Genomic DNA, 23,664 nt, shown 5'->3' on the forward strand with positions numbered 1-23,664 from the left:
AAGTTTACACAGAGATGAACAGAAATGTACTAAGGAAATTGCATGATGTGTGCAGAAGGAAAAGCCGTACTCAAGGCAAAATGGGTACTTTTATATGTATTTATTTTGTAGAGAGTTGTTGAAACATTTCTCTTCCTCCCACTCAACTGGTGTTCAACAAACTGTACGCTAGCTAAGGACAGCACCCATTGCAGATGTTGTTACTATTTTAATGTTGCTTAGATATTCTAACAGATACACAGCTCTGCAGTTCTTTAAAATCAAAGTTGCAGACCTAATATAACCGTGAGATGTAAATGAGAGATGTGGTCTCATCATTTACTATCAGTATAGTATGAAGCTAATTTTACTTATAACTAGGTTCAAGACAAAATGCATTATTCCTTCTTTGAAAAGGAAGCTAATTATTTCATCCTGCTGCATGAGGCATCACACACAATTTTTTCTGGCAAGCACAGTTACCTGAACCAAATCAAGCTCTTTCTGAGAGAGAGGCTGTGTACCTTGTTAGAAGTTGATGTTAATGCTCTTCCTCTGTTTCTTTCCCAGGATGATCCTCTCACTAATCTAAACACAGCTTTTGATGTGGCTGAGAAATATCTGGATATTCCAAAGATGCTGGATGCAGAAGGTAAAGTAGAATCCAACAGCTTTTAACTTGCTTTTTCTCTAGAAGTGTTCCACTTCTTCTAGGTGGACTTCTTTTGTACAATATTTCAGTAATCTCTGAATGTTCTCTGCATGACTGTGCAGTAAATGTATAGGGGAAAAGTTAAAATGGAATAATGAGTCACATGTTCTGCTTCCCTCTTCCTCCTCTGTCCTTCAGTCTTTTGAGTCTAGTGTGGAGATCTTAGCTTGGGATTGACACACAAGGCAGAGATGAGTAACACCTGTCATCTGCTGACTGGAGTGTTCCCTTTCAATTATCAGGCCAAATACTAAGTTGTGTGTGGTGTAGGACTGTGTTACTTTTGCTCCAGGGTTTTTTTGCCAGGGTCTTTCTGACATTGCTGGTGTTATTCCTTTGAGGGCATGATACTATTATTACTATTATAAACTGCTTTTTCTTGACTACTCAGAAGTGTTTGGTGTGAAGGTCCTTCATTGACTGGGTCTGGAGACCAAGGCAGAGTTCTGTGTTGTTCCAAGATGCTTTTGCTGCTGATGATGACTGCATCCCTGAGGCCACTGGGACAGCAAGATTACTTTTCAGAGCCTTGTCAGGACCAGCTTGGCAGTAGATTTTGATGACTGTAACTCTGGAGTACAAACAACAGCCTGAAAGAGTTCACTGGTTGTTGGCTGTTTGCCAAAAGCCAGCTGGTTTCAATGGTAGAAGCTGTATTTCAGACTTGGGTTGGACAGGAGAAGCAGTTAAAGATTTTTGTTAAATAAAGGAGTGAAAGGAGCCAAGAGGAAAGGTGGGAATAGGACAGCCAAACCCAGTGAACCTATATTTTAGTAACTAGGATGTTCATATTCCTAGGTAGTAGTTCCCATCCTCAGAGATGAGTTTTGCTTTCTCTGCATTCATCATCCTGAGGTTAAAAAAACAATCATGAGTTTTCCAGAGTAGATTCAAATGTTTCCTGCCATTCTGTAGGAAATACAGACACCTCCAAAATAAGCGGATCTAGCTTCGAATCTCAGCAAAAGTAGCAGTGATGAAGAGGGCCACTGGCAGGAGTTCTTATTGCTCTTTACTGATCTCTCTGCTCCCTCATGGAGTCGAGCTAATGTGCATTCCTCCACACCATTAATTCTGATCTCTGGAGGTGTTGAGTTTCCCCTGAAACTAATGAAAGGGCCTCTTGAAATTCAAGCCATCATTGTGCTGAAATGGAGGAGGGAGGCATGGAAAAGAAGGGAGAAGGTCTTTCCAGAAGAACAGAACTGCATGGAGGAATTGTAGTATAATATGTCTATAAAAGTCATATCAGCCTGATGCCAGTTTGGATTCATTCAATCTACCAATCCCAGTGTTTCTGGACAGGGAAGTGCTGTGACACAAGACATGCTGACATGTGGCTGCCTTAGCCTGGCCAGACTCTGGAGGAAATTTGATGGTGAGGGAGGGGAACCAGAAGGGTGATCCTGGGTTCTGAGACACACACACATCTTCTGGGGAATGCTGGGGGAGCCCTGTGGAATCGCTATGACACACACACGCTGCAGCAGGCCTCCTGGACAGTTGTGCTTCTACCCCTCCTCTGCTTTCTTCCCATCAGTTGATTATGCTCTTAACGTGAGGTTTTTTTTGACAGACATTGTTGGAACTGCCCGTCCTGACGAGAAAGCCATCATGACCTATGTTTCTAGCTTCTACCACGCCTTCTCAGGAGCCCAGAAGGTATCGCAGGATCCCAAGCTCCCTCCACAGAGCACACCTGGTGCCGTTGCTAATGTCCAAACCTTTTTTTCTTTCTCTCTCTCCTCTCTAGCTATGGGCATCTTTATTATTATGTTCTTGGTAGAGTTGGCTGTTGGTTCAAAGTGGTGCCCCAGATAAAATACATGGGGCAAGGGAGCCAGGAATTCCATTTCCCTATAGTCAGCAGTACTTCCAGTGGCACTTAGGTATGCCACACTTTGGCACGTGCACATTTAAGGGCGTAGGGGGCTCTGCCTTCTCCGTTTGCCTTATGAGCTGCTGTCCTGTTGGCCAAGAACCTGTACCTCTTGATCCTGGTAAATCTGAGCTAGGATGCTTGGTCTTACAGAAATCCAAGATCACCACATAGATTCTCTGCGTAGCTGGAAACTGCAGCCTCCCCCCATGGGAAATAATACAGACACCTATTCACTTTTTTTTTTTTTTTTTTTTTTTTCCCCAAAGGTGGAGAAACAGAGCTGACTGAGGTTTTATGAAGGGTTTAATGAATGGCCAAAGCTTTATCTTTTGCCATATGTGTGCTCCAGGTTCCAGCACCCTTGCTTTAAGGTCTGAACCTGCTGCTTTCTTAACTTGTGCCACAAATTCAGTCCCAGTTCACCTGGGGCTTACAAAGCATGTCTAACAAGTACATCCATAGTGGTTTTGAAAACAGAGCATTACTTTTCATGACAGAGATGCCTGTTTTTGTTCATTTGTTTCCTTTTCCCCCCCCTCTTTTCTCATCCATGTTGGAAACGAGGCAGTTGAGTCCTTGCTACTTCTGGCTTAGCCATTTTCCTGTTGGTAATGGAGTCACTTAAGGAAAACGTTTTGTGAGTGAAACCTTGTACACATCTCTTGCCAAAACCAAGCAGCCTACTGTACTTGAGTGCCTTAGGAGCAGGCAGTGTGTATTGCAGCAGAGTAGATCCTGTGTAGGAAGTGCAGTGTGTGGGAAGGCTCTGATCTCCAGCTCCTCGGCGTACCAAGGGCCTCGAGCACAGGCATTCAGATCTCCAAACAGCTTGTTTGCATCCTTGGGCCAGGCCCCCAGACCACAGCTGTGAAGGTGCAGAGCCCAGATCCTCATCTCAGGATCCCCCTGGATTGGGGGGTAGGGAGGGGTGCCGCTTTGAGCCACAAGCCAACACTGCTAGCCACCTTCTGATCCGAATTCCCAGCTCTCCGCATGGAAATCTGTTTGGCCTGTCCTGCAATGCATGATGGGAAGTTTTCTCCCCCTCTCTCACGCCACCCATGATTGTTTTGGTTTATCCTATGTGCTGCTTCTTACTTTATCCTTTCAACCTCTTTTCCTTCTCTGCACAGATATTATAGGCACGCTAAGGCCGGATGAGAAGGCCATAATGACCTATGTCTCATGTTACTACCACGCCTTCTCAGGGGCGCAGAAGGTGAGACTTTACTGATAACAACCCTTCCCCTCACCCTGCCCACCTCTCCTCTCCAATGAGGAATGCCAGACCCCCGTCCACCCCAGGGTGTTCTCAGGGAAGCCCAGTGCATCCAGTGATGCATTTGGATATGCCATCTGTAGTCTTGCTGGAGAAGTGATGTAAATGTCCTTGCGGGCAGACTTGAGCTGCTCCTTCCCTCCAGTCTCGCACCACAGCAGAGGAGAAAACATTTGGTTAAGCTGGCATTGGAGGAGGAATGGATGTCTGCTCTGACAGAGGCAGTACCTTTTCAGTAACTAGTGGGCATTGTTCTGGCCAGGTAGTGCACCTCCAGAGGTACCAGAGTCAAATCTGCCCACTCCAGGAAATCACAGCCTGTCCAGATTGGGCTGCCATCCTGCCTTCCTCTCTCAGCCTCCACTGGGTCAGTGGTCTTTTCCTAGGCAGAATCATCCGTGAGCTGGTTACATAGCACTTTTGTGCTCCAGCTGTGAAGTTCATTTCTACCAGGCCTTCAGCTTTCCCAAACTCACGTGCTTTTCCATTCCTTGTTTCATCCTTGTACTTCTCCTCTGTTTCCCAAAACACCTGTATGTTTTGTTTATCTTTCCTCTGCCTTGCCCATTTCCATAGTTTCAGGCCTTCCTTCTTCTTCTGCTTCTTCTTTATTCCAAAGTCTCTTTGCCTGACATCAGAATGTTTGGAAATAAATAGCTGCAGATCACCTTTCGGCAAGCAATTTCCCAGCAATCCTTTGAATAAGGGAAGAAGGTAGATTCTTTTTTCCCCATGTCATAACCTGCCTGGGCTGCAGCCCTTCCACAAGATTACTGCTAATTTCAGATAGGAGGCTTTAGAACAGTAAAATCCAAAATCCATGACTATATTCTTCATGTTATGGACATGCCTTTTCTATTTGAGACACAGTCCTTGTGTTGCCCAGCTTGAGGGCTAATCTGACTCCAGGAATATTCCATCTCTTTCGTGCAAAGCAGTGCAGATGGTCCCACCATTGATTCAGTTTCCATGCTGATGCTGGCTTTCAGAGGGCAAATGCAGGCAGTAGTTTCCAGGGAGCAGCTCTTTAGTTCAAGCTTTTTGTTCTCTGCCCAGTTTCATATAAATTACGTGATACTGTCTTGTTTCCAAGGAACTGGGAATGTGTCCCACGGCAGTGCAGTAGACTTGCCCATTTGGCATAATTTCTGTAGTGATGACTTTCCTGCTGGGATCCTGTGGTTTTTTGTTCAAAACACTCAAGACCAGGCTGCAAGCTCCAGCCAGCTGATACTTGCCCAGGAAGACTGTAGTTTCAGTAATCATGCCAGCCTCATGATAAGGCCTGCTGTTTGCCAGGTGCCCCTGAGGGACTGCTCCATGCAGTCTGCTTAACCTGAGGAACTCCAGATGAGGAAACATCCAACCACAATTTGAGAAGGGTTGTAGCCTGCTGCAGAAACAGCCATGCCACTTGCCAATCTCTTCCTTTTCTCTCTACACCCATTCCATGATTTGGAAACCTGCTCAGCAGGTTCCAAGCTCAGATCAGCACTTTAGGTGGATGCTTGGTCTCCTGGGATAACTGAAAACAGTCTTCTGCTTGCCTCAGCACCTGAACCGAGTAGCTGGGGCAAAAACTAAAGATGAAGTCTCTCAGTTATTAAAATTTCAATCCCATGTAGTCCAGCTGGCTTACAGGGAAGATTTAATATGTTATTCATTTTTTAGCAGTCCTGATGGGCCAGCAACTCAACTGTGCCCTGGCAGGAGGGACACAGCTCCTTTTTGGAGCTGCCCTAGTCATAAATTAGCCAGCTGCTACGTGACACAGATTCAAACCACAGGCAAATGCAAAGTGATTGCTGAGTACAAGCCCCTGCCCAGATGTTACTGTGTTGCTGCCTCATGCAGGGTTAGGTGACTTACTGTGATATCACTCAATTTTTCATCCAGATCTTTCATTACTGCCACCAGGCCTGAAGGGAGAGTCCCATGAACCGCTTTCTGCTTCTTTCATTCTCTTATCCTGAGCCTTTGGAGGTACAGGGTCCCCAGCCTGACATGTGTATGTAAATGGCTGCTTTTTCTCTATGCCATTTTTTTTATATACATATTTGTAGGTATACTTGCTTTGGTTGGTTTGCTTGTTTTCTAACCGCTTCTGACTTTCACACTAAATGCATGCAGCTACTGGTTGGCTTAATATTTTGTAAGCTTGTGGCAATTTCTAACTCATGTTTTACTGTTTTATTAAGAGATTGTGTTTGGTGTATGGTATTTTAGCGTGGTCCTCTGAGGCCACAGGACAGCAGCAGGCAGGCATCTTCCCCTGAGGCTAGAGGACAGCAACAGGCAGGCATCCCTACATACTGCACTGTGGGAATGCCTTCCTTCATGATCCTCCTCAGCAGAAAGACTTGGATCCATGAACTAGAGAGACTGCAAACTCTACTTCTATCCTAAACACTTCAAGTTATGGTTGAGAAGTACAGAAAAGACAAAAGGCAGATAAATTGCTGCTATTCCATTTTTCATTTGGATTCCACCAGACAGCACGTGCATAGACACAGCAGCATGGTATCATGCAGAATGTCCTGGGCTTGCCCTCTCCAAGATTCTTGAGTGCAGACACTACAATGTGTCAGCACAATGCTGCACTGAAACTGATGGGCTCACACAGGTTCTCTGAGAATACAGGTGTGCAGCTTCCAGACCCCAGGATTCTGCATCTTCTCAGTGCTGCCCTGTGCCTTGTTGGTATCTTGGCTTTTTGGAGTCAGCATGAACATTCTAAATATATCATTGCCTTTAGCAGTGTGGGGAAGCCAAAAAAGCTTTTTCCACTGAACTAATGAAAGTGTAGGGGGAGCTGCCTTGGCCTCACTTAAACATCTTGGTGTTCCACTCTTCTTTTACCTAGAAGTGTTTCACTTTAGTTTTGAGGTCATCATCACCACAGATCAGCTCATTAGCAGTAGTGTGGGGGGTATTTGCGAAGGTTGCCTGAAAGCTCTGGCATCCTTTTGTCCTACCTTGCTCAGAGCAGAGTCTAACATGTTGCTCGTGACGTTAATGGTGGTTGTGGCCACCTATGGCTGCAGCAACAGCACACTATTGCATAGAGCAGTAGCAGTTCCAAGGCAAGAACTGGTGGGGGAAAGAAGCCTCTGTACTCCTGCCATTAGGATAATACAAATAATGTCGTAACTGCTGACATTCTTTGGGTCTTTTTGTTTGGACAGTTGTTCAACACGCATATATACACACACACATTTAAACTCGGGCAGCTGGAGAAAGTCTATCACCAGATACATGTAAATATGCCTCAGTGGAATGGGGTCCTGCCTGCACAGCTGGCTGCTGCTGCAGTGAGCTCATGGGGTGTAAAAATAAAAAAGTTAAATGAACACCTCTCCTGGAGTGATTGAGATAAACATTAGGTACCGCCAGTTCCCTGTTGTCACTAGGCTGCATGGTAAGGCTCTAGCAATGTCTTTTTGACATACTATTTGATCCCATGTCTATAGTTTTCTCTGTATATCAAAAAGCACTCCATTAGAGTACAAACTTTAGTTAAAAATAGGTCAAAGTACAAGCTTTCTTAAATGTAACCATTGTTTGCACTTTTTGCAGATTTCTTTTTAAGTGAAACTGCTCCTTTTACTGTACAGGTCTCTCTGATGTGTTTTAAATTAGCTGATAATCTGTGTATATCATAGCTGGTGCACTTCAGTGAAGGGGCAAATGACTGAATAGATGTTTTAACAGCTTCATTTCATTCTACAAATGAATAAGATTGCTGTGTCCCCTGGGACCTTAGCAATCCATACATCACTGTACAGCCCATGACTTTATTGCTATTCTTGCTGCTTCACATCAGCTGCAAAAATTAGAGGTTTTTTTCTCAAATGTCCTTGAAGATTGAATAAATAGATAATAAAAGGTCTTTTAAAAATAGAAAAAGGTTGAAACTTACCAGCTATAAAATCAGCAAAACCTATTTTGGCATCAGTCCTAAATGTAGTTTTGAGGCAGGACGCAGTGTTCACAGTTGATTAGTTGTGGTGTTGGCATGTACCCTCTCCATATTTGCACTTAGCCTCTGTAAGGAGGACTTCTCCCAAGGGTGCCTGTGGGTATCTCTAGCACCTTCCCCAGGCACCAGGGTCACAGCTGTACTGTGGTAAGAGGGATCTGAGCAATACCCTGATGCATCACATAGGCATATTCTCAGGCCTTGTGGCATGGCACACACCATGGTAATGATAAAGGGAGCTGGTAACTCACAGATACATTCTGTGCAAGGATCATTCTGTGCTTGTATGTCCCCCATGCCGAAAACATGCATGGCACTCCAGACTGACTGCTTCTGAGTTCATAGCTGGAATTTTTCTGATCCTTACTTTCCAAATTCTTGTTCTAACATGTTGAGCTCCCTGCAGAGAACCAGGTTTTGGTCTCACAATGGAAAGTAAGAAAGAATAAAACTCCAAACCTAAACAGTAACAGTACACTTTTTTTTATTGTGAGACTTGTTTTGGAAGAATAAGCAGAAATATTACCCAGAAAAGTGGGGGGTAAAGAAATCCTCTTCTCGGCTGGATCATGAGACTCTGAATATATGGTAGGTGTATGCTCCACCAAGGAGGTGGCCCTGTAACCAGTGCCAGAAATACAGGAAAAACTGGAAGGCATTTCTGCTGGGCAGAATTTAAGATTAAGAGAAGTATCTACCATTTAATCTCCCAAACAAAATTAGGAATTTTCCCGTAAGTCCAGTCTGTGGGTTAACTCTGTCTGAGTAGTTGTTTCCTGGAGTAAAAGTACAGGGACAGTCTCATCAGCCTGATACCACTCTTACTGCTGTTCCAGCTCAGAATGCTGGTATGGGGAGTGGAAGTGGCAGCAGAAACTCCCTGTCCTTGTGAAGGGATAGCCGGGGGCCCTCTGGTAGGAAGCAAACAACAAGGCCCTCTTATAGAAGCAGCTCCAGAAAAAACATAAAAACATTGGTTGTCCCAGAACATACAGGGTAGCATCAGTACAGCTGAGAATCTCTGAAGAAGGGAAAAACCAAATCATTACAGAAGGCCAGATGGAGAACAGAGAGGTCAGGACAAGACGTCTCAAAGTGCAGACAGGTTGAGCTAAGAGTAGGACATTTTACTTGCAGGTATGTAGCAGGAAGCTAAGCTGCAAGTTTTGGTTTGGGGTTTTTTTTGGGTTTTGTTTTTGGTTTTTTTTTTTCACATTTTTCCCTTCTTCCATTTTTCTTCTCATTGTCAGGCGGAGACAGCAGCAAATCGTATCTGCAAGGTGCTGGCAGTCAACCAAGAAAATGAACAGCTCATGGAAGACTACGAAAAACTGGCCAGTGATGTAGGTGCTGGTTTCTGAGTGGTGGTATGCAGAAAAAATAGCATTTAATGCTGATAAGTAATCTTGGGGAGTGCTATTGGCCTACTGCTATTTTGTGTGGAAAACTACTTTTTTGTCTTCAGATTTAAGACTGAAGTTACCTTAAAGACAAGAACAATCTACCTTAAAACAGAAAGCTTCCACAGAGAAGCTTTGAATTTCTCAGTTTATTAGGAGCCAACACAGAAATGCTAAAATTGAAGGAAAAATCAAGTTGGGTAAACTTGAATTTGTCAGGACTGTACAAGTTCATTACATCTTCTATATAGCTTGTATGCTAATCTACTGTAGAAATCAGGAGTTGGATCAGAGAATAAAAGAGATATTTGAGGAAAGAAATACTCATTTGCTGATAATGGAAAGAGTCTATGTCAGATACAAGCTGGAGGCTGCTTTTGTTAACTCGGAGGCTGACAGACTGACAGCAGGGAAACTACAAGAGACCAAATGTTGACTGTAGTATGTTTGTGGTAGTTAAGTAGGGAGGAGAAGATGGACAACAAAAGGGCAAACAAAACCCATAAGCCTGGTTTCAGCCTGATCTGAAAAGCATAGGCCACTACTCTACTCACAGTGTAGACTGCCTATTGCATTAGCATTTTGCCAGCTCTCCAGATAGGTTTGTTATGGAGGTATATTCAAAGAACAACAGTGACCTTGAGGAAGATAGAGTGGGAAAAATGTAAGGCTGAACTGAAGGCAAGAACTTGATTTCTACTGTCAGATTCTTCTAGAGATAATATGACTTAGAGTATCCTTTAGATATGCAACAGTCCAGCAAAATTCTTAAAGCTTTAACATAATCTGAGGATATAGTTTTGGTCCTGCTTGTGCAAAAGCTGTGCCTTAAGCATTTGGATTGGCACTGCTGCAACGAGCAGTACCACTCAGTGTGGTAAGGAATGTGTTGCTCATTAAAAAAAAAAGTATTTCCAATAAAGCTGGCAAACTTTCCTTTACAAGCCCTGCTGGTGGCAAAATCTTTCTGACAGCAAACATAAAAGTAAATGGTCCCTTATGAAATCAGCAACACCTGCAGTTTCAGCACAATTTTCAATTCAAGGCTTCTTGTCACTGCTCCTTCCAGCTGCTGGAGTGGATTCGTCGCACCATCCCCTGGCTGGAGAACCGGGCCCCAGAGAACACCATGCAGGCCATGCAGCAGAAACTGGAGGACTTCCGGGACTACCGCCGCCTGCACAAGCCCCCCAAGGTCCAAGAGAAGTGCCAACTTGAGATCAATTTCAACACCTTGCAGACCAAGCTGCGGCTTAGCAATAGGCCAGCCTTCATGCCCTCCGAAGGGAAAATGGTCTCGGTGAGTGGGGTGACTGCTTCTGTAAACCCCAAACGTGCCTGAAAAACAAGGCTCCCTTTCTGCCCATGGATGGGCAGAGAATGCCCACCTTCATAGTGAGATATTCTGTGAGAGGAGCCCTGCAAAACATAAATCACGGAGGCTGTGATTTATGAGGCTGTGATAGGATCAAGTGATTATTGCTTCCCTGTGTCTAAATCAGACTCTGAGGCTCTTCACAAGTCGCATGTCTTTATGAGGAGATGTCTCAGAGGCTTTCATTCTTCCTGATTCAGAAACAGTTGAGTTTTATTAAAGTTTCACATAGGGGAACTTTAAAACTCTAGAAGTGTTTAGAGAGGCTTTTTTCTGTAGACACTTATATCCTGGCACTTCTAGTCCTGCTTGTCTTCAGTCCAACACTTTGTCTCCCTGACTTGTCTGCAGAGCCCTGTGAGATGAAAAGCCCATGCTCACTCCCTCCAATCACTTGGAGCCTCACTGAGACTAATGCTGGTGAACATCTTCCCTCCAACTTCTAACTTGCCTATCCATCCCATGTTTCTGTTTCTAGGATATAAACAATGCCTGGGGTGGCCTAGAGCAGGCTGAGAAGGGCTACGAGGAGTGGTTATTGAATGAGATCCGGAGGCTAGAGAGGCTGGATCACCTGGCAGAGAAGTTCCGGCAGAAGGCATCCATTCATGAGTCCTGGACAGATGGTAATGCCAACCTACATGCTTCCTCTTGCCTGACATAGAGCTGACTTATGTTGGGAGGAGGAAATGGATTGTCTATGGGTCCTTCCATGAGGGTTTCCTCTTGAGAAGGCAAGATTTATTTATTTTATTAGAAAACAATGTATGGAAACCAGCTTGATTTCTGTTCTGCATCATGCAGTCAACACTGGCATTTCCTAACTGTGGCAAAGTGAGAACTTTGGCTAGAAGAGAGCAGTCACAGAGCAGAGAAAAAGTTCCTCTGCAGTAAGTGCTACCTACCACTGGCCTTTACAGAATGAGCATAACTCACTTTGCACATACTGAGACGAGTCCAGTATAAACTGTGACAGTGCTGGCTTAAGCTACATTATGCGCCCTTCTGTGTTGTTAATGGCAAACTCACACTTTGTGGTTTGAAAGTAAGCATTGTGCTTCTCTAGGCCAGCAGGCACGGGGACAAGCCTCGGGCAGGGCAGCTGGAGTGAGGCCGATGCCCTTTTGGGGCCCCTCGAGGGCGCCTGAGTGGTAAGAGCTGGCTTTGGCCATCCTGGGTCCTGTCCTTCATTCTTCTGTCCTTTGGCTCCCTCCCCAGGTAAAGAAGCAATGCTGCAGCAGAAGGATTACGAAACTGCAACCCTCTCGGAGATCAAGGCCCTGCTGAAGAAACACGAGGCCTTTGAGAGCGACCTGGCTGCACACCAGGACCGCGTGGAACAGATTGCTGCTATTGCACAAGAGCTCAAGTACGGCACCCAGCGCACGTCCCATCCTTGGGGCCAGGGAGGCTTAGTGAGCTTTGCCCTTTGGAGTGCAAAAAATCCATCCCCATGCAAAAATGCTGGGAATTCCCAGTGTTTCCAAACAGTATCTAGGATACTGCTATCCAGTATCCGGACCCACCAGAAAAGCAGGCCAGAAAATGGATGAGCCGTGGGTGCTGCTGAGGAGGAGGCAGAATTATATTCCTAAGCCAAGTTTCCATCCTCTTCTAGTTCATTATGCTGCCATGAACCCTTTCCTAAAGAGTCTGACCTGCTGCTGGCATACGCTGTATTTCAGAGTTGTAACACTATCATACTTTGCCAGGAACAGAAGGAAAGAGGAGAAGGTAGGAGGGTCTCAGTTTGCTCGCTTTTATTAAAAAAAAAAAAAAAAAATCTCCTTCTTATTCCAGCAGGGGAAAAGCTGCTTGAGCCCATTGTGGCCTCGTTCTTTCCCCCAGGAGTACCTGTACTGTGTGCACTCTGTTAGTACATGCTGCAGGGTATCTTCGCAGCAGATCAGCTCTTTCCCTATTTCCAGCTTGGAAACCTTCACCTCCACTCCTTTTCCTGGAGTAATACAGGTTACCAGAGGGGCTGATCAGGATTGCTTGAGACAGCAGGCAGGCAAAGAGCTAGCAGCTGTGGTGCAGGGAGGTTTTGAAACCCTGCATGTTTTTTTGGCAAAAACCAGTCTGAAGTACTTGAGTTTGACTCTGTTTCCTATTTTAAAAATACTTCTCTATCACACTGGCCTGTCTGAGGTTAACCTCTGGGCCAAGATCAGTCCTCTTGGGCTGAAGAGCTGTTTTTCTCTAAAAAATTAGGATTATTGGATCAAGATCGTTATCTTCTTTAACAACAGAGATTTACAGAATTGTTCTCTGGTCCACTGAGGGATTGACCTTGGAACAGGAGGAGGGTTCAAGGCAATCCTCCATGTCAGTAAGATTAAAATTGAGTCTGTCTAGTCAGTAAGTATTACCTGACCTGCCACTTCCAAAGCATACACTACACTGTCAGCCAAAGCAGCTGCAGCTCTTAGAACAGCAGGGAAGACTGAGGCCTAAGCCGTGGGAGAGGTTGTGTCTTCGAAAGTGTGAGAACAGCAGGCTCTGCTATTGTTACAAAAGCCATCTTCCATTTCAGCAAAGAGACCATGCCCTGAAAAACCATGGCAGAGCTCTTTTCTTCTCCAGAGATACACTGCCAGAGAGATGCAGAGGTGTGGAGGAAGCCACTGCAGCTACCCATGGCAGGAATGTTTGGGGGCATGGCACATTCCCCTCCCAAGCTGTAATGGTCCAGCACAGGTGTGTTACAAATCAGGCTTTCAGAAGGAGTTCTTTCATCTTCAGTGCTGGCTCTGCAGTGAAGTAGATCAAGCAACTGATCAGGATTAAAAACCTAGCAAAGAAGTTATTTTTAGCCCAAATCAGTTTCCTGGCCAGTTTACTGGAGGACTCCACCAACAGCTGAGCCCACACGCCCCAGGAAGGCAGTACAATGGCATGAAGAAAGAAGGTTGCAGGAGGCAAGACTAACCTGCATTACTGCTTAAAGAATTGTTTATCAGATGGCTCAGGGTCACTCCGTGATTTACTCCCAGTGGTTTATTTTGGGTTTTTCTTTCAAGGCTGACACTTCCCAGATTGTCTGGTCTCCCTCTGCCTGCAGATTTCTCCCTCTTTGACCATATGCAGAACCATGAGCACAAAGCAATGCCAGGCTCCAAGTTTTTGTGCGCCCCTGTGCTCTCCTTTCCTCGGTCATACTTTTACCAGCCTGTGTTCCTTGAGCGTCAGCCTATGGACATGTCAGCAAAGCACTTCTTGTCAGGCATATAGGAGAGAAACCTACATGATTATTCTGGGATTGTCCTAAATAAATTTACTGGGTTATGTAATTTAGCTATTCCTTGCCACCTGTACTATGTGATTCCTAGGACAATCTTAAGCAGTTTCTTAGTGTTCCTAATGAAATCTTTGCTTTCCATTCTAATGTATAAGACACATTTTGTTAGACTGCATAATGTTCTTAAACAGAATACAGGAGCAGATTGCTGTGATCATAATCTGCTTATTTCCAGTTTGAGCCAAAGTCTATACTCCCTTCCCCCTTTGGCAAGTTATTCCCATCAGGTAGCCAGCCTCAGTATTTGTTGAGGCCTTGGATGGTCCTGTTCTGTGCTGTTTGATTCAGCATAACATAGTGTCTCCTAAACTAGATCCTGATATCATCCTGACGCAGCAACCATGATCTCTTTGTTTGAATCTGTCTTCAAGACTGATCAAAATTTGTAATAGGTTTTGGTTGTTCCTGTAAAGGGAAACGCCTTGCATTTGACTCCTTGTTATTTTTTCCCCACCCTTTATAGTGAGCTGGACTATTACGACTCTCCCAGTGTCAATGCCAGGTGCCAGAAGATCTGTGATCAGTGGGATAATCTGGGTGCCCTAACCCAGAAACGTAGAGAAGCCTTGGAGGTGAGATATGTTACAAGTTGGACTTCCTGAACGCACTCATTTGTGGGGCCCAAGCTGCAGTGGGCACAAGCAATATCAGCTCACTTGTGAATTCCTAGAACATCCTGGACTGTAAACAAGGGCTGTAAACAAGGGCTACATTTTAGTATACTTTGGCTTCTTTTCTTCCAGCCCAATTATGGTGCCATTTGTTTGCTCAGGCTGTGGATTTATTTTTACTTCTTTTGTGTGTTTTGTAAACTTATTCCGCCTGAAATTCTGCCTTGTATTGTTTTATGTCAAAGGACCTTGGATTTACTTTATTTCCCTTAGAGGGAAAATATCTGTCCAGTGTGTAATCTCTAACAGCAGAGAGATTTTTACTGACATGCCATCCTGGGAGCACCAAGGAGGTCTGAAAGGAAGAAGCAGCTCAGACAACCCATGTATCTATGTGATTATTCTTCTCCAGCTATCTCTCCTGAATTTCTTTCTTTTTTCTTTTTGTGCATGCACAGAGGACAGAGAAGCTACTGGAAACAATTGATCAGTTGTACCTGGAGTATGCCAAACGAGCTGCCCCTTTCAATAACTGGATGGAAGGGGCCATGGAGGATCTGCAGGACACATTCATTGTTCACACCATTGAAGAGATCCAGGTACAGTGCAGTCATTTGCACCAGTTAGGTGGAGACAGTGAGAAGTTTGGGGTCTCCTGAGTTGTATGAATTCAGAGTGGTGTGAATTTATAGGTTATATTTTGATGTTTCTGCTCTGTTGAGTGAGCCTTATGAAGAGAAACAAAAATTAGTATGTTTTTCCTTGATTTTTTTCTGAAAACCTGGATCTCAGTAGGTATAAAGCACACATACATCACCCTAGCTGGACACAAAATGTGAAAACAGATTTTTCAGAGTAACTCTAGAGCCATATTAATGGAAGCCTGAAAATTGAGAGAACCTTTTAGGGTCTTGTGGAATTTTTCTTAACCCACATGAGCAAAGCTTAGTGCGGCTTACAGGGTCTGCAGATCAGTTCTCATATGGAGTGTCATGTCCAGATTATTTTCACCCTATGTGATAGGATGTACTATGAGGTAGTAGTTGAGCTACTAGCGGGTTTTTGGTGCTGAGCACAAGAAAAATCAGAATTATCCACTTTGGTGCTGAATTATCATTTGAAATCAAAGTTATCTTGCCTTCTCTAGGACAAGAAAGACAGTATCTCAGTTTTTCCCTGACAGAAAGGGTGTTAGGAAAGCAACTTAAGATACATACAGGTAAGTTGCAGACCTTAGATAGCAGCAATTATTCTTTCCATGATTGCAGTGGGACTTCTATTTCACCTGCTTGTTGGGCTTGTGAGAAGAATCCAAGTCAGCTGTTTGACAGAATAGCTGACAGGAGTGTGACCATCAGGCAGCAAATGGGAAACCTACAGGAACACCCAGGGCGGTGGCAGAGCAGTGACAGTTACTGAGCTGCTACTTGTTTCTTCCCTCCTGAACAAAGGGGTTCATTAAGTCTTTCATAATGCAAAATAATCTAAACAGCACTTAAACATTTCTCTTGTCTCCTTGTGACTACTTGCAATGTCTTTCCCAGCCCCCAGACTTGTATTACATCTCTATGGCCACTACAGCAGCTGCAAAGCAATGAGTCACTGTGTAAGGAAGGAATTTTACACAAAAGAGTTAACAGTGTGTGTTGTGAGAGAGAGCAGTCAATCATGTAGTTTACTTTCATTCCTTCTTCTGTCCACACTGTTCCCTTGGTTATCCCTGGACACACCTCTGTTTCCCATGCATTTTCCCCACCTCTTTCCCTGCGTTCGCTTCCCTAGGCTTGATCTTCTAGGTTTCTGGGATGAAGTACCTTAAAGGCCTGTAGAAGCAATGGGAGATGAGCCAGGACCAGCTGGCTTGTCAGTTGGCTGCAGACTACCAGCAAGCACGCCCCAACCATCAGCCCTTGGAGCACGGCCCAGGAACCCAGCAAGACAAGGAGCAGGAAGGGCCTGTTGTGGTCAGGGAGAAGGAGCTGTTTTCCAGCAGCAGGAGCAAGATTGCAGTTGGCTGGAAAACCTTCACCTGGTTCTAACTGACTCTGAACAAATTGAATCTGACCCTTAGTACTCATCTGGAGTTATTTTGGGTGTAGAAATAGTGCATACCTAATGGGAGAAGAAAACATAGCACATTTAAAATAGTGAGGCTTTTTAAAAATAGTAATTCTAGTAGTCAAATCTTCTTCCCCAAAGAGGCTGACAAGCAGTCACTGAGCAATGTTTGAGAAATAGGTCCCCCTAAATTATGAGCTATTATTCTTATTCCACCTTTTTCTAGTATGTGATCTCTGTCACTGGTCAATATGGCAAAGAAAGAGAGGGAAAACCAAACTTCACATCATTTAACTTCTTAAAACATCCCATTTAGTGATACTGAGAGACCCTGGAAAGTGTATTAGAGTAGCCTGCATTGTGTCCTGAGGATGTGTTTGCTTTTGCAGTCACTTCAGGAATACGTTTGCTGAAGAAGCTATTTCATAAGTGATGTTCTCACCCTCCCTTTGCTGCTGCCTTCCTTCTGCAGGGATTGACCACAGCTCATGAGCAGTTCAAAGCCACGTTGCCAGATGCTGACAAGGAGCGACAAGCCATCTTGGGAATCCACAATGAAGTCTCAAAGATTGTCCAGACATATCATGTCAACATGGCAGGAACGAATCCTTACACTACAATCACCCCACATGAGATCAATGGCAAATGGGAACATGTGAGTTCTTTGCAGCCTTGCAGGGTAGTGGGGGACCATCTCACTGCTCAACCACTGTGGGCCTAGGTGGTTATTTACTCTGCAGTTACCTTCTCACTCTTACTGCTGAGTTTAGTGGGGTTTTGTCATTTGGTTTTGGCTTAATTGCCGTGTACTTGGAAAGTGAAGAGATCTTTGATATAAATGCCTAAGGCACATCAGACCTCCTTTTACATGCTAATTTTAAATGAAAGTTGCTAAATTTGAAAGCTTTGAGGTTCTTTACCTTCAGTTAACCTGCAGGTAAATATAGCATGTGAATTGGTATCCTTTTTCACCATTCAGCCCTTCAGATATTCTGTCTCTGCAGCCAAGTAGCCTTTCCTTGCTGTATTCCTAAAAGCGCGGCTATGGCCCATACCCACTGTGCTTGTGGTTGTTACTGGCAAACAAAATCACCAGTGTGAGATCTGAATAGAATCCTCCAACTCAGTTAACATGAGCCACCAAAAACCCAAATAATGAATGGAAGGGAAGCTGCTTCTGGTCTTCCATGGCCTGACATGAGTTTATGTATCCTACAGGAGATAGGATTCACATTCTGTAAGCTTGCCCACTGTGACTTAAACCGTATGACTGCTTGTATTCAGTGCAAACACCTACTCCTCCTTCCCTTGTGGCAACTTCTGCATTTCCTGTACATGTGCCTTTGTGTGTCTAAACTGCACACTGAGTTACTCTCCACTGTAGGTGCGGCAGCTGGTTCCCAGAAGAGATCAAGCCCTGATGGAAGAACACGCCCGCCAGCAGCAAAATGAACGGCTTCGTAAACAGTTTGGTGCACAGGCCAACGTCATTGGACCCTGGATCCAGACCAAGATGGAGGTAGTGCTTTGCAAATTTTGGAACACTGTTTTCCTCTATGATCTTCACTGATATTCTTATTCATAATCTCTTTCAACCACTGTCACAGCCATTCTTTCTTCAAGTTACAAGAGAAATATCATAAAAAATATGAAGAATCCCAAGGTTGATATTGGTTACTGAAGTGCTTATACTTCTCTTCCTCCAGCTCTAGTACCAGAAAAAAAGCACGACTTAAGATGGGAAACACTGGTATTTTAAGATTTGTGTTTTTATACAACAAATTCAAAATCCTAGATCAGAGACAGTTTGTGTAATTGCTTGCACAGTGATAGTCTTGATACATGTGACTAAATAAATACAATTAATGTACTAAACATCTGCAGAGGAGACATTTTTAAGGGAGATCTCTCTTTAGGTAAGATTTCAGTTAAACTGGTTGTCCAGGGATAACCAGGTGATCAAAATAATAAATTCGTAAAAATATGAAGCTATTACTGATGGTGGGAGCTGGAAAGAAGAACAATTACAGAAATATGTCTCTATGAAGAACTAAGTTAGTGGCAGACAGTACACCAGAAAAAGATTGGTAGATTACTAGCTTATGGACTGCAGTTTCCTTTTCTTTTGTATCCTTGTATTAGACACATCTTATGTGATTCACCTCACTTGGGAAATGTTCAGGGCTTTGCTGAATTTTTTGCTGACACTGTCTCAGCTCCTATGAAGTAATTGCTCCATGAGTTTTTTGGTTTTCGTGAGTTTGTTTTGGTTTTTTTTTTGAATCATCATCCTATGTGAGTGAAATTGCTGCAATAAATGTCAGGCATGTTGGGGCTTGTCCTTTCAGTGGAGTCTTAACTCCTTTGGCTTTGCTAATGCAGGAGATTGGCCGCATTTCAATAGAGATGCATGGGACCCTGGAGGACCAGCTCAACCACTTGCGGCAGTATGAGAAGAGCATTGTGAATTACAAACCAAAGATTGACCAGCTGGAAGGAGACCACCAGCTGATCCAGGAAGCACTTATCTTTGACAACAAGCACACCAACTACACCATGGAGGTAAATGTTTTGGCAGCAGTTAGCCTCATCTGCTGTGGCCAGTTAGCATCAGCCACATACAGCTCTGGCAGTGTGCTCTGGCTCTCAGGAAAATTGAGAGTTTGATATTATGGCCAAGCATGCAACAACATGTCACTGAATTTCATTTTTGCCTTACTGTACTTCATGCCTACCCATTCCAGTGTACTTCCAAATACAGACAACAGAAACAACCTGAATGAGATTCCCACAGTGTTGCTTGAAAAATTGAAAGGTCTTGTTTCTCTTGCCACTTGATTGTGTTAGGTGGGATTAAAAAGGCAAGTGCTGATGATTTTGAGCTGCCACTACTTGGCAGAAGAAAAAAGTCTAACAGAAGGTGGGTTTTTTAAATCAGAGATTGGTTTTCTGTTGATAACATGTAGTTTCTTGGGAGCAATTTGAGTTCAACATTAGTCTAGCTGAATACAGAAAGGTTTTGAAACTTGTTTTTGGTTTCTAGCCAGCTTTCTGTTAAGCAACAGCAGAGGCAGGGAAACACCAGTGTCTTCCAAGCACTGTGTTTTATGCAGTTTCTTGGTAAAGGAGTGTTTTCTGCTTAAATAAGACCTAGAAGCACTGGGTTTGCTTCTCATTTGTGTTAAAGGCCTCCAATATGTTGCTCTGACCAGGCAAAGGAATTTTGCAAGAGAATCAAGTTTTTCTTAAAAAAGATCAGAATCTGGCCTCTTCAGTATGGGTTTTTTTCAGTCAAAATTCAGATTTTAAACACCTGCAAAGTAGAAGGAATCTTTTCTGAGAAAATGAACACCAGGGACTGCCTTGCACATCAGGATCATTTAATTTGCAATAAGTAGCACATCTGGTCCACTGGCCTCAGAAGGAGAAGAGCAACTTCTTAATTTCAGTATTGTCCTGACCTCTTTCACCAGCATATCCGCGTGGGCTGGGAGCAGTTACTAACAACAATTGCTAGAACCATCAATGAAGTGGAAAACCAGATTCTGACCCGTGATGCCAAAGGAATCAGCCAGGAACAGATGAATGAGTTCCGGGCTTCTTTCAACCACTTCGACAGGGTAAGTCAGTGCTGACTGCAACTACAAGCTTCCATGTGGACTGCACAGTGCAATAAAAAACAGGCAGTCACTGCAGGATCACAGAAGATGGTTCATTCTTAAAAATGGCACTCCTGTGGAGCACTCATTTCTGTGAAGACTGCCAAGTGATTGTTAGCCTGGGAGAAGTATGTCTTCACAGGAAACTGCAAAATCTCCTGGTGAAGCAAGAGTATGGAAAGGTTTGAAGGCCTTTTTAGACCATTAGACTTTTATCCATTCCTCTCCAGAGAGCAGATTATTATTATTTATAAAGTTCTTGGGACCATCTGTTCTTCACTCTTCTATATCATCTCTGCTATATCTGAGGACAGCCTGCCCTCAGAGATAGGCAATGCTTTTAAATTGCTGAACACTGGCTATTTCAGCCCTTCTCTAGCTGTCTGAGGAAAATAAACCATGGGGTCTTTCCTTAGGAGAGGGACCCATAAAGCCCTGTAGATTCTATATTTTGACCTTCATAACATTTGCCCCTTGCATCACAACAGTCTGAATGTTAATGCAGACAGAACAGGAGTTTCCCATCTTCAACTATTTGATTATGAAGGCTTAACATTGACTTCAAAAACTGTGTTTTCTTCAAGAAAGTCACTTGAAATTGGCCCCATCATCCTGTCTGTAGCTTCCTTGATCTGGCCAGAGGTGGTGGCAGCAGGCAGGGGCTCTTCAGTGCTTTGGGGCTGTTCTGAGCTAAAATCCTGCAGGATGGATTGGGGATTCTTAGTTCCTCTGTTAGCTTGTGTATTATTTGATGGGTACATCCAAACACTGGGGGAGCGGGCAATGAGCAAAGGGAAGAGCAGCTGCCAAGCTGTGTTGTGCTGCACTGTTAGATCCGTGCTGTTTGCAGAGCTGAGCACTTGAAAGAGCTTTGCCAGTCAAAGCTCCATCTCCTGAGCAGGTCTCATAAATACAGCTATAACGCTGCTCCCCTGAGCTTCAGCTGGTTTTCTTTGTCTGTTCCTGGGATGCCCTGACAGCTAAGCTTCCTTGGGTGTGTTCCCAAACATACCTACCTTCACCTACTTGTTTAGTGGAACTTTTGACTGTAAGATTCAGGCAATGCTTCCCACTGCCTCTGCCTGCTTACCTGCACTCTGGGTTACTAGTGAAACACAGGGCTTCTGACGCTGGATAACAAGCAGTGATGCAAGTAATTCATTTGGGAGGTTGAGGTCTGAGCATCAGCTGTTTTTGTCATTCAAATGCTCTCAACATGAGATGAGCTCTCTGAGAACGAACTGTTCCAAGAGCATTTTTAGCACGTCCTGAAATGTCATTGTGATATCTAATGTTGTGCACTTTTTATTTTTCTTCCCTATTTTTCTATCTGCATGTCATTCTTCCTGTTCCTCTCTCCTCACCCACTGCATGGTGCACCTGTCTATCGTCCTTTCACCTCCCTTTGATCTCTGTGTCTCCCGTCCTGCCGCACACCGTCACCGCACTGGCACTGCATGTCCTGCTGCCTGGCACACCGCATAACCAGGACCACTCCGGCACACTTGGCCCTGAGGAGTTCAAAGCCTGTCTCATCAGCTTGGGTTACGATATTGGAAACGATGCACAGGTACTGAAAGCTAGTGGTGAACACAGCCAGATATTAAACTGTGAAAAAATAACAGTTTTTTTCCTTTCTTTTCTTGTTTGTCTTAATCCATCTGTTGTTATTCTTGTGTTTGACTATATATACATCACTTTTCTATAATACTTCCTCTCTAAATGCACTTTGGTATCTATTCCTTTTTAATTCTTTAATTTTTTTCTTGGGAGAATTCCTCTTATGTCTTCAAACTGTTCTGTTTTCTTCTGTGTCACTTAAAACTCCTTTCATTGTCCATCCCTCAATCTGTCTTGTTTAATATCTTCTTGCCCTTTTTTCATCACCGATATGTTTCTTGTGTATAAACTATTCCATGTCAAAAACCACCTTTGCTTCTTCATGGTTTCACAAACTACCTTTCCTGTTACTTTTCATTGTCCTGTAAATCCTCCTTCTATCTTCTCCCCTCTGAAACTCATTCTTTATAATGTCTCCTGTGGGTTCATTTCTCCCTGGACTGGTCTCCCTTTTCTCTCTTGGCTTTTTCCATCTTTGCATCATTCTCTGTAGAAGAAGACTGGTATGATGGATTGTGAAGATTTCCGAGCCTGCCTTATCTCCATGGGTTACAATATGGTAATGTAGAGCCCTCTGTCACTCCTATTCAAAGTGATTCTGTAGGCACCTTCAAAAATACAGGGAGAATGTGTAGTGAATCAAGGTAAATACAGCCTTATTTTCCAATTTTATCAGCAATGTTAAACCTAGCCTTAGTTGTACATGCAAAATTCTTGTCTCACAGCTCTAGCCAAAGGTAAAAAAAGGAAATAATTGTCAAATTCCTGTATAGTTCAAATAAAAATTATGTTTATCAAACTATTTAGCTACTAATGGAAGACACAGTAAGCTCCCTCATATTGGCACCTACTCTCTGCATAGCACACACAACCTCCCTTACCCCTGAGTATCAGTTGAAATCATTCAGAAGTACACACGACTCCACTTCTGAATACACTCAGAATGCTGCTCCTTTCATTCCTACCATTTGTTTCACATCTCCTTTCCTGTACATGTACGTTCAAGTTCCAGTCATTCTCCCCATAGCTTTTCCATCACCAGAATACCTGAATATTCAGAGCAGTAACATGTGGCACCTTGAGAGGCATGACAGCTAATAGGAAGAGCTTCACCAAAGACTGATGCTCATCCAATGGCAGGAGAAGAGCACAGTGTGAGCATATTCATCTGCACTCTTGGTGTCTTTGCTCCTGATATCAGGCAAAGCAGTATTTAATCATCTTACTCATCAGCGCAGTATAAATACAGACTCTTTTGTGTAGCATGCCAGGACAGTACCATTTGATTAGGTATTGTAATTTCTCTCGAAGGTATACTCTTCTGAATGTGTCAGGAGAGCCTGTTCCTAGGAGAAGACCCTTCTCTCCCCTCCTCCTTACCTGGGGAGGAAGGAGTCCCAGAGATGAGAACAGATGACCTTTGGTTTAAATGCAGAAAGAAATTAAGAAAGTTACACTACAAGGTTTTGGGTTCTGTAGCCAAAACGATCAGTGGCCAGATCTGTAGGATCTTCCCTGCAGAGACTTACTTCCCTGGGCCACTCCAGGAATGCAAGTCCTTCTTTGCAAAGCCTGCTTATTAAAGATGAGTACAATACTATGAAATACCATAGAGACATTTCTTCTGTTCTATCAGCTGAAGAAAATTGTAGAAGTTCTCTTTTAAGTAAATGAAGGTAAAAGGATTTGAGGAGTTCAGATCTTCAAATACTGCTACAGGCATCTAACACATGTATAGAGAAATTTGGGTCTTCCTGTGAAGTCAGTTGCTATTGTTCCTCAATAGGAGAACTGTCCTAGAGCTGGATA

The 23,664-nt window shown here is 43.8% G+C and overlaps 1 protein-coding gene across 4 annotated transcripts in view; it reads left to right on the forward strand.

Annotated features, from left to right (window-relative positions):
* Window positions 1-23,664, forward strand: part of ACTN1 (actinin alpha 1) — an 86,584-nt gene that overhangs the window by 59,785 nt on the left and 3,135 nt on the right. For 2 of the 4 annotated variants that reach the window (XM_066321367.1, XM_066321369.1), the window contains exons 7-19: window positions 550-631; window positions 2,268-2,353; window positions 9,082-9,174; window positions 10,301-10,531; window positions 11,085-11,232; window positions 11,825-11,975; window positions 14,371-14,479; window positions 14,977-15,117; window positions 17,049-17,231; window positions 17,961-18,095; window positions 18,959-19,138; window positions 20,050-20,196; window positions 21,725-21,805. In XM_066321367.1, the coding sequence (XP_066177464.1) occupies window positions 550-631; window positions 2,268-2,353; window positions 9,082-9,174; window positions 10,301-10,531; window positions 11,085-11,232; window positions 11,825-11,975; window positions 14,371-14,479; window positions 14,977-15,117; window positions 17,049-17,231; window positions 17,961-18,095; window positions 18,959-19,138; window positions 20,050-20,196; window positions 21,725-21,805 (1,767 nt within the window). Of the gene's footprint in view, window positions 1-549; window positions 632-2,267; window positions 2,354-9,081; window positions 9,175-10,300; window positions 10,532-11,084; window positions 11,233-11,824; window positions 11,976-14,370; window positions 14,480-14,976; window positions 15,118-17,048; window positions 17,232-17,960; window positions 18,096-18,958; window positions 19,139-20,049; window positions 20,197-21,724; window positions 21,806-22,348; window positions 22,415-23,664 lie in introns of all 4 variants that reach the window. The other 2 variants (XM_066321370.1, XM_066321368.1) reach the window with 2 other exon arrangements.

Source organism: Sylvia atricapilla, chromosome 6, assembly GCF_009819655.1.
Source record: "Sylvia atricapilla isolate bSylAtr1 chromosome 6, bSylAtr1.pri, whole genome shotgun sequence".
Lineage (NCBI taxonomy): Eukaryota > Metazoa > Chordata > Aves > Passeriformes > Sylviidae > Sylvia > Sylvia atricapilla.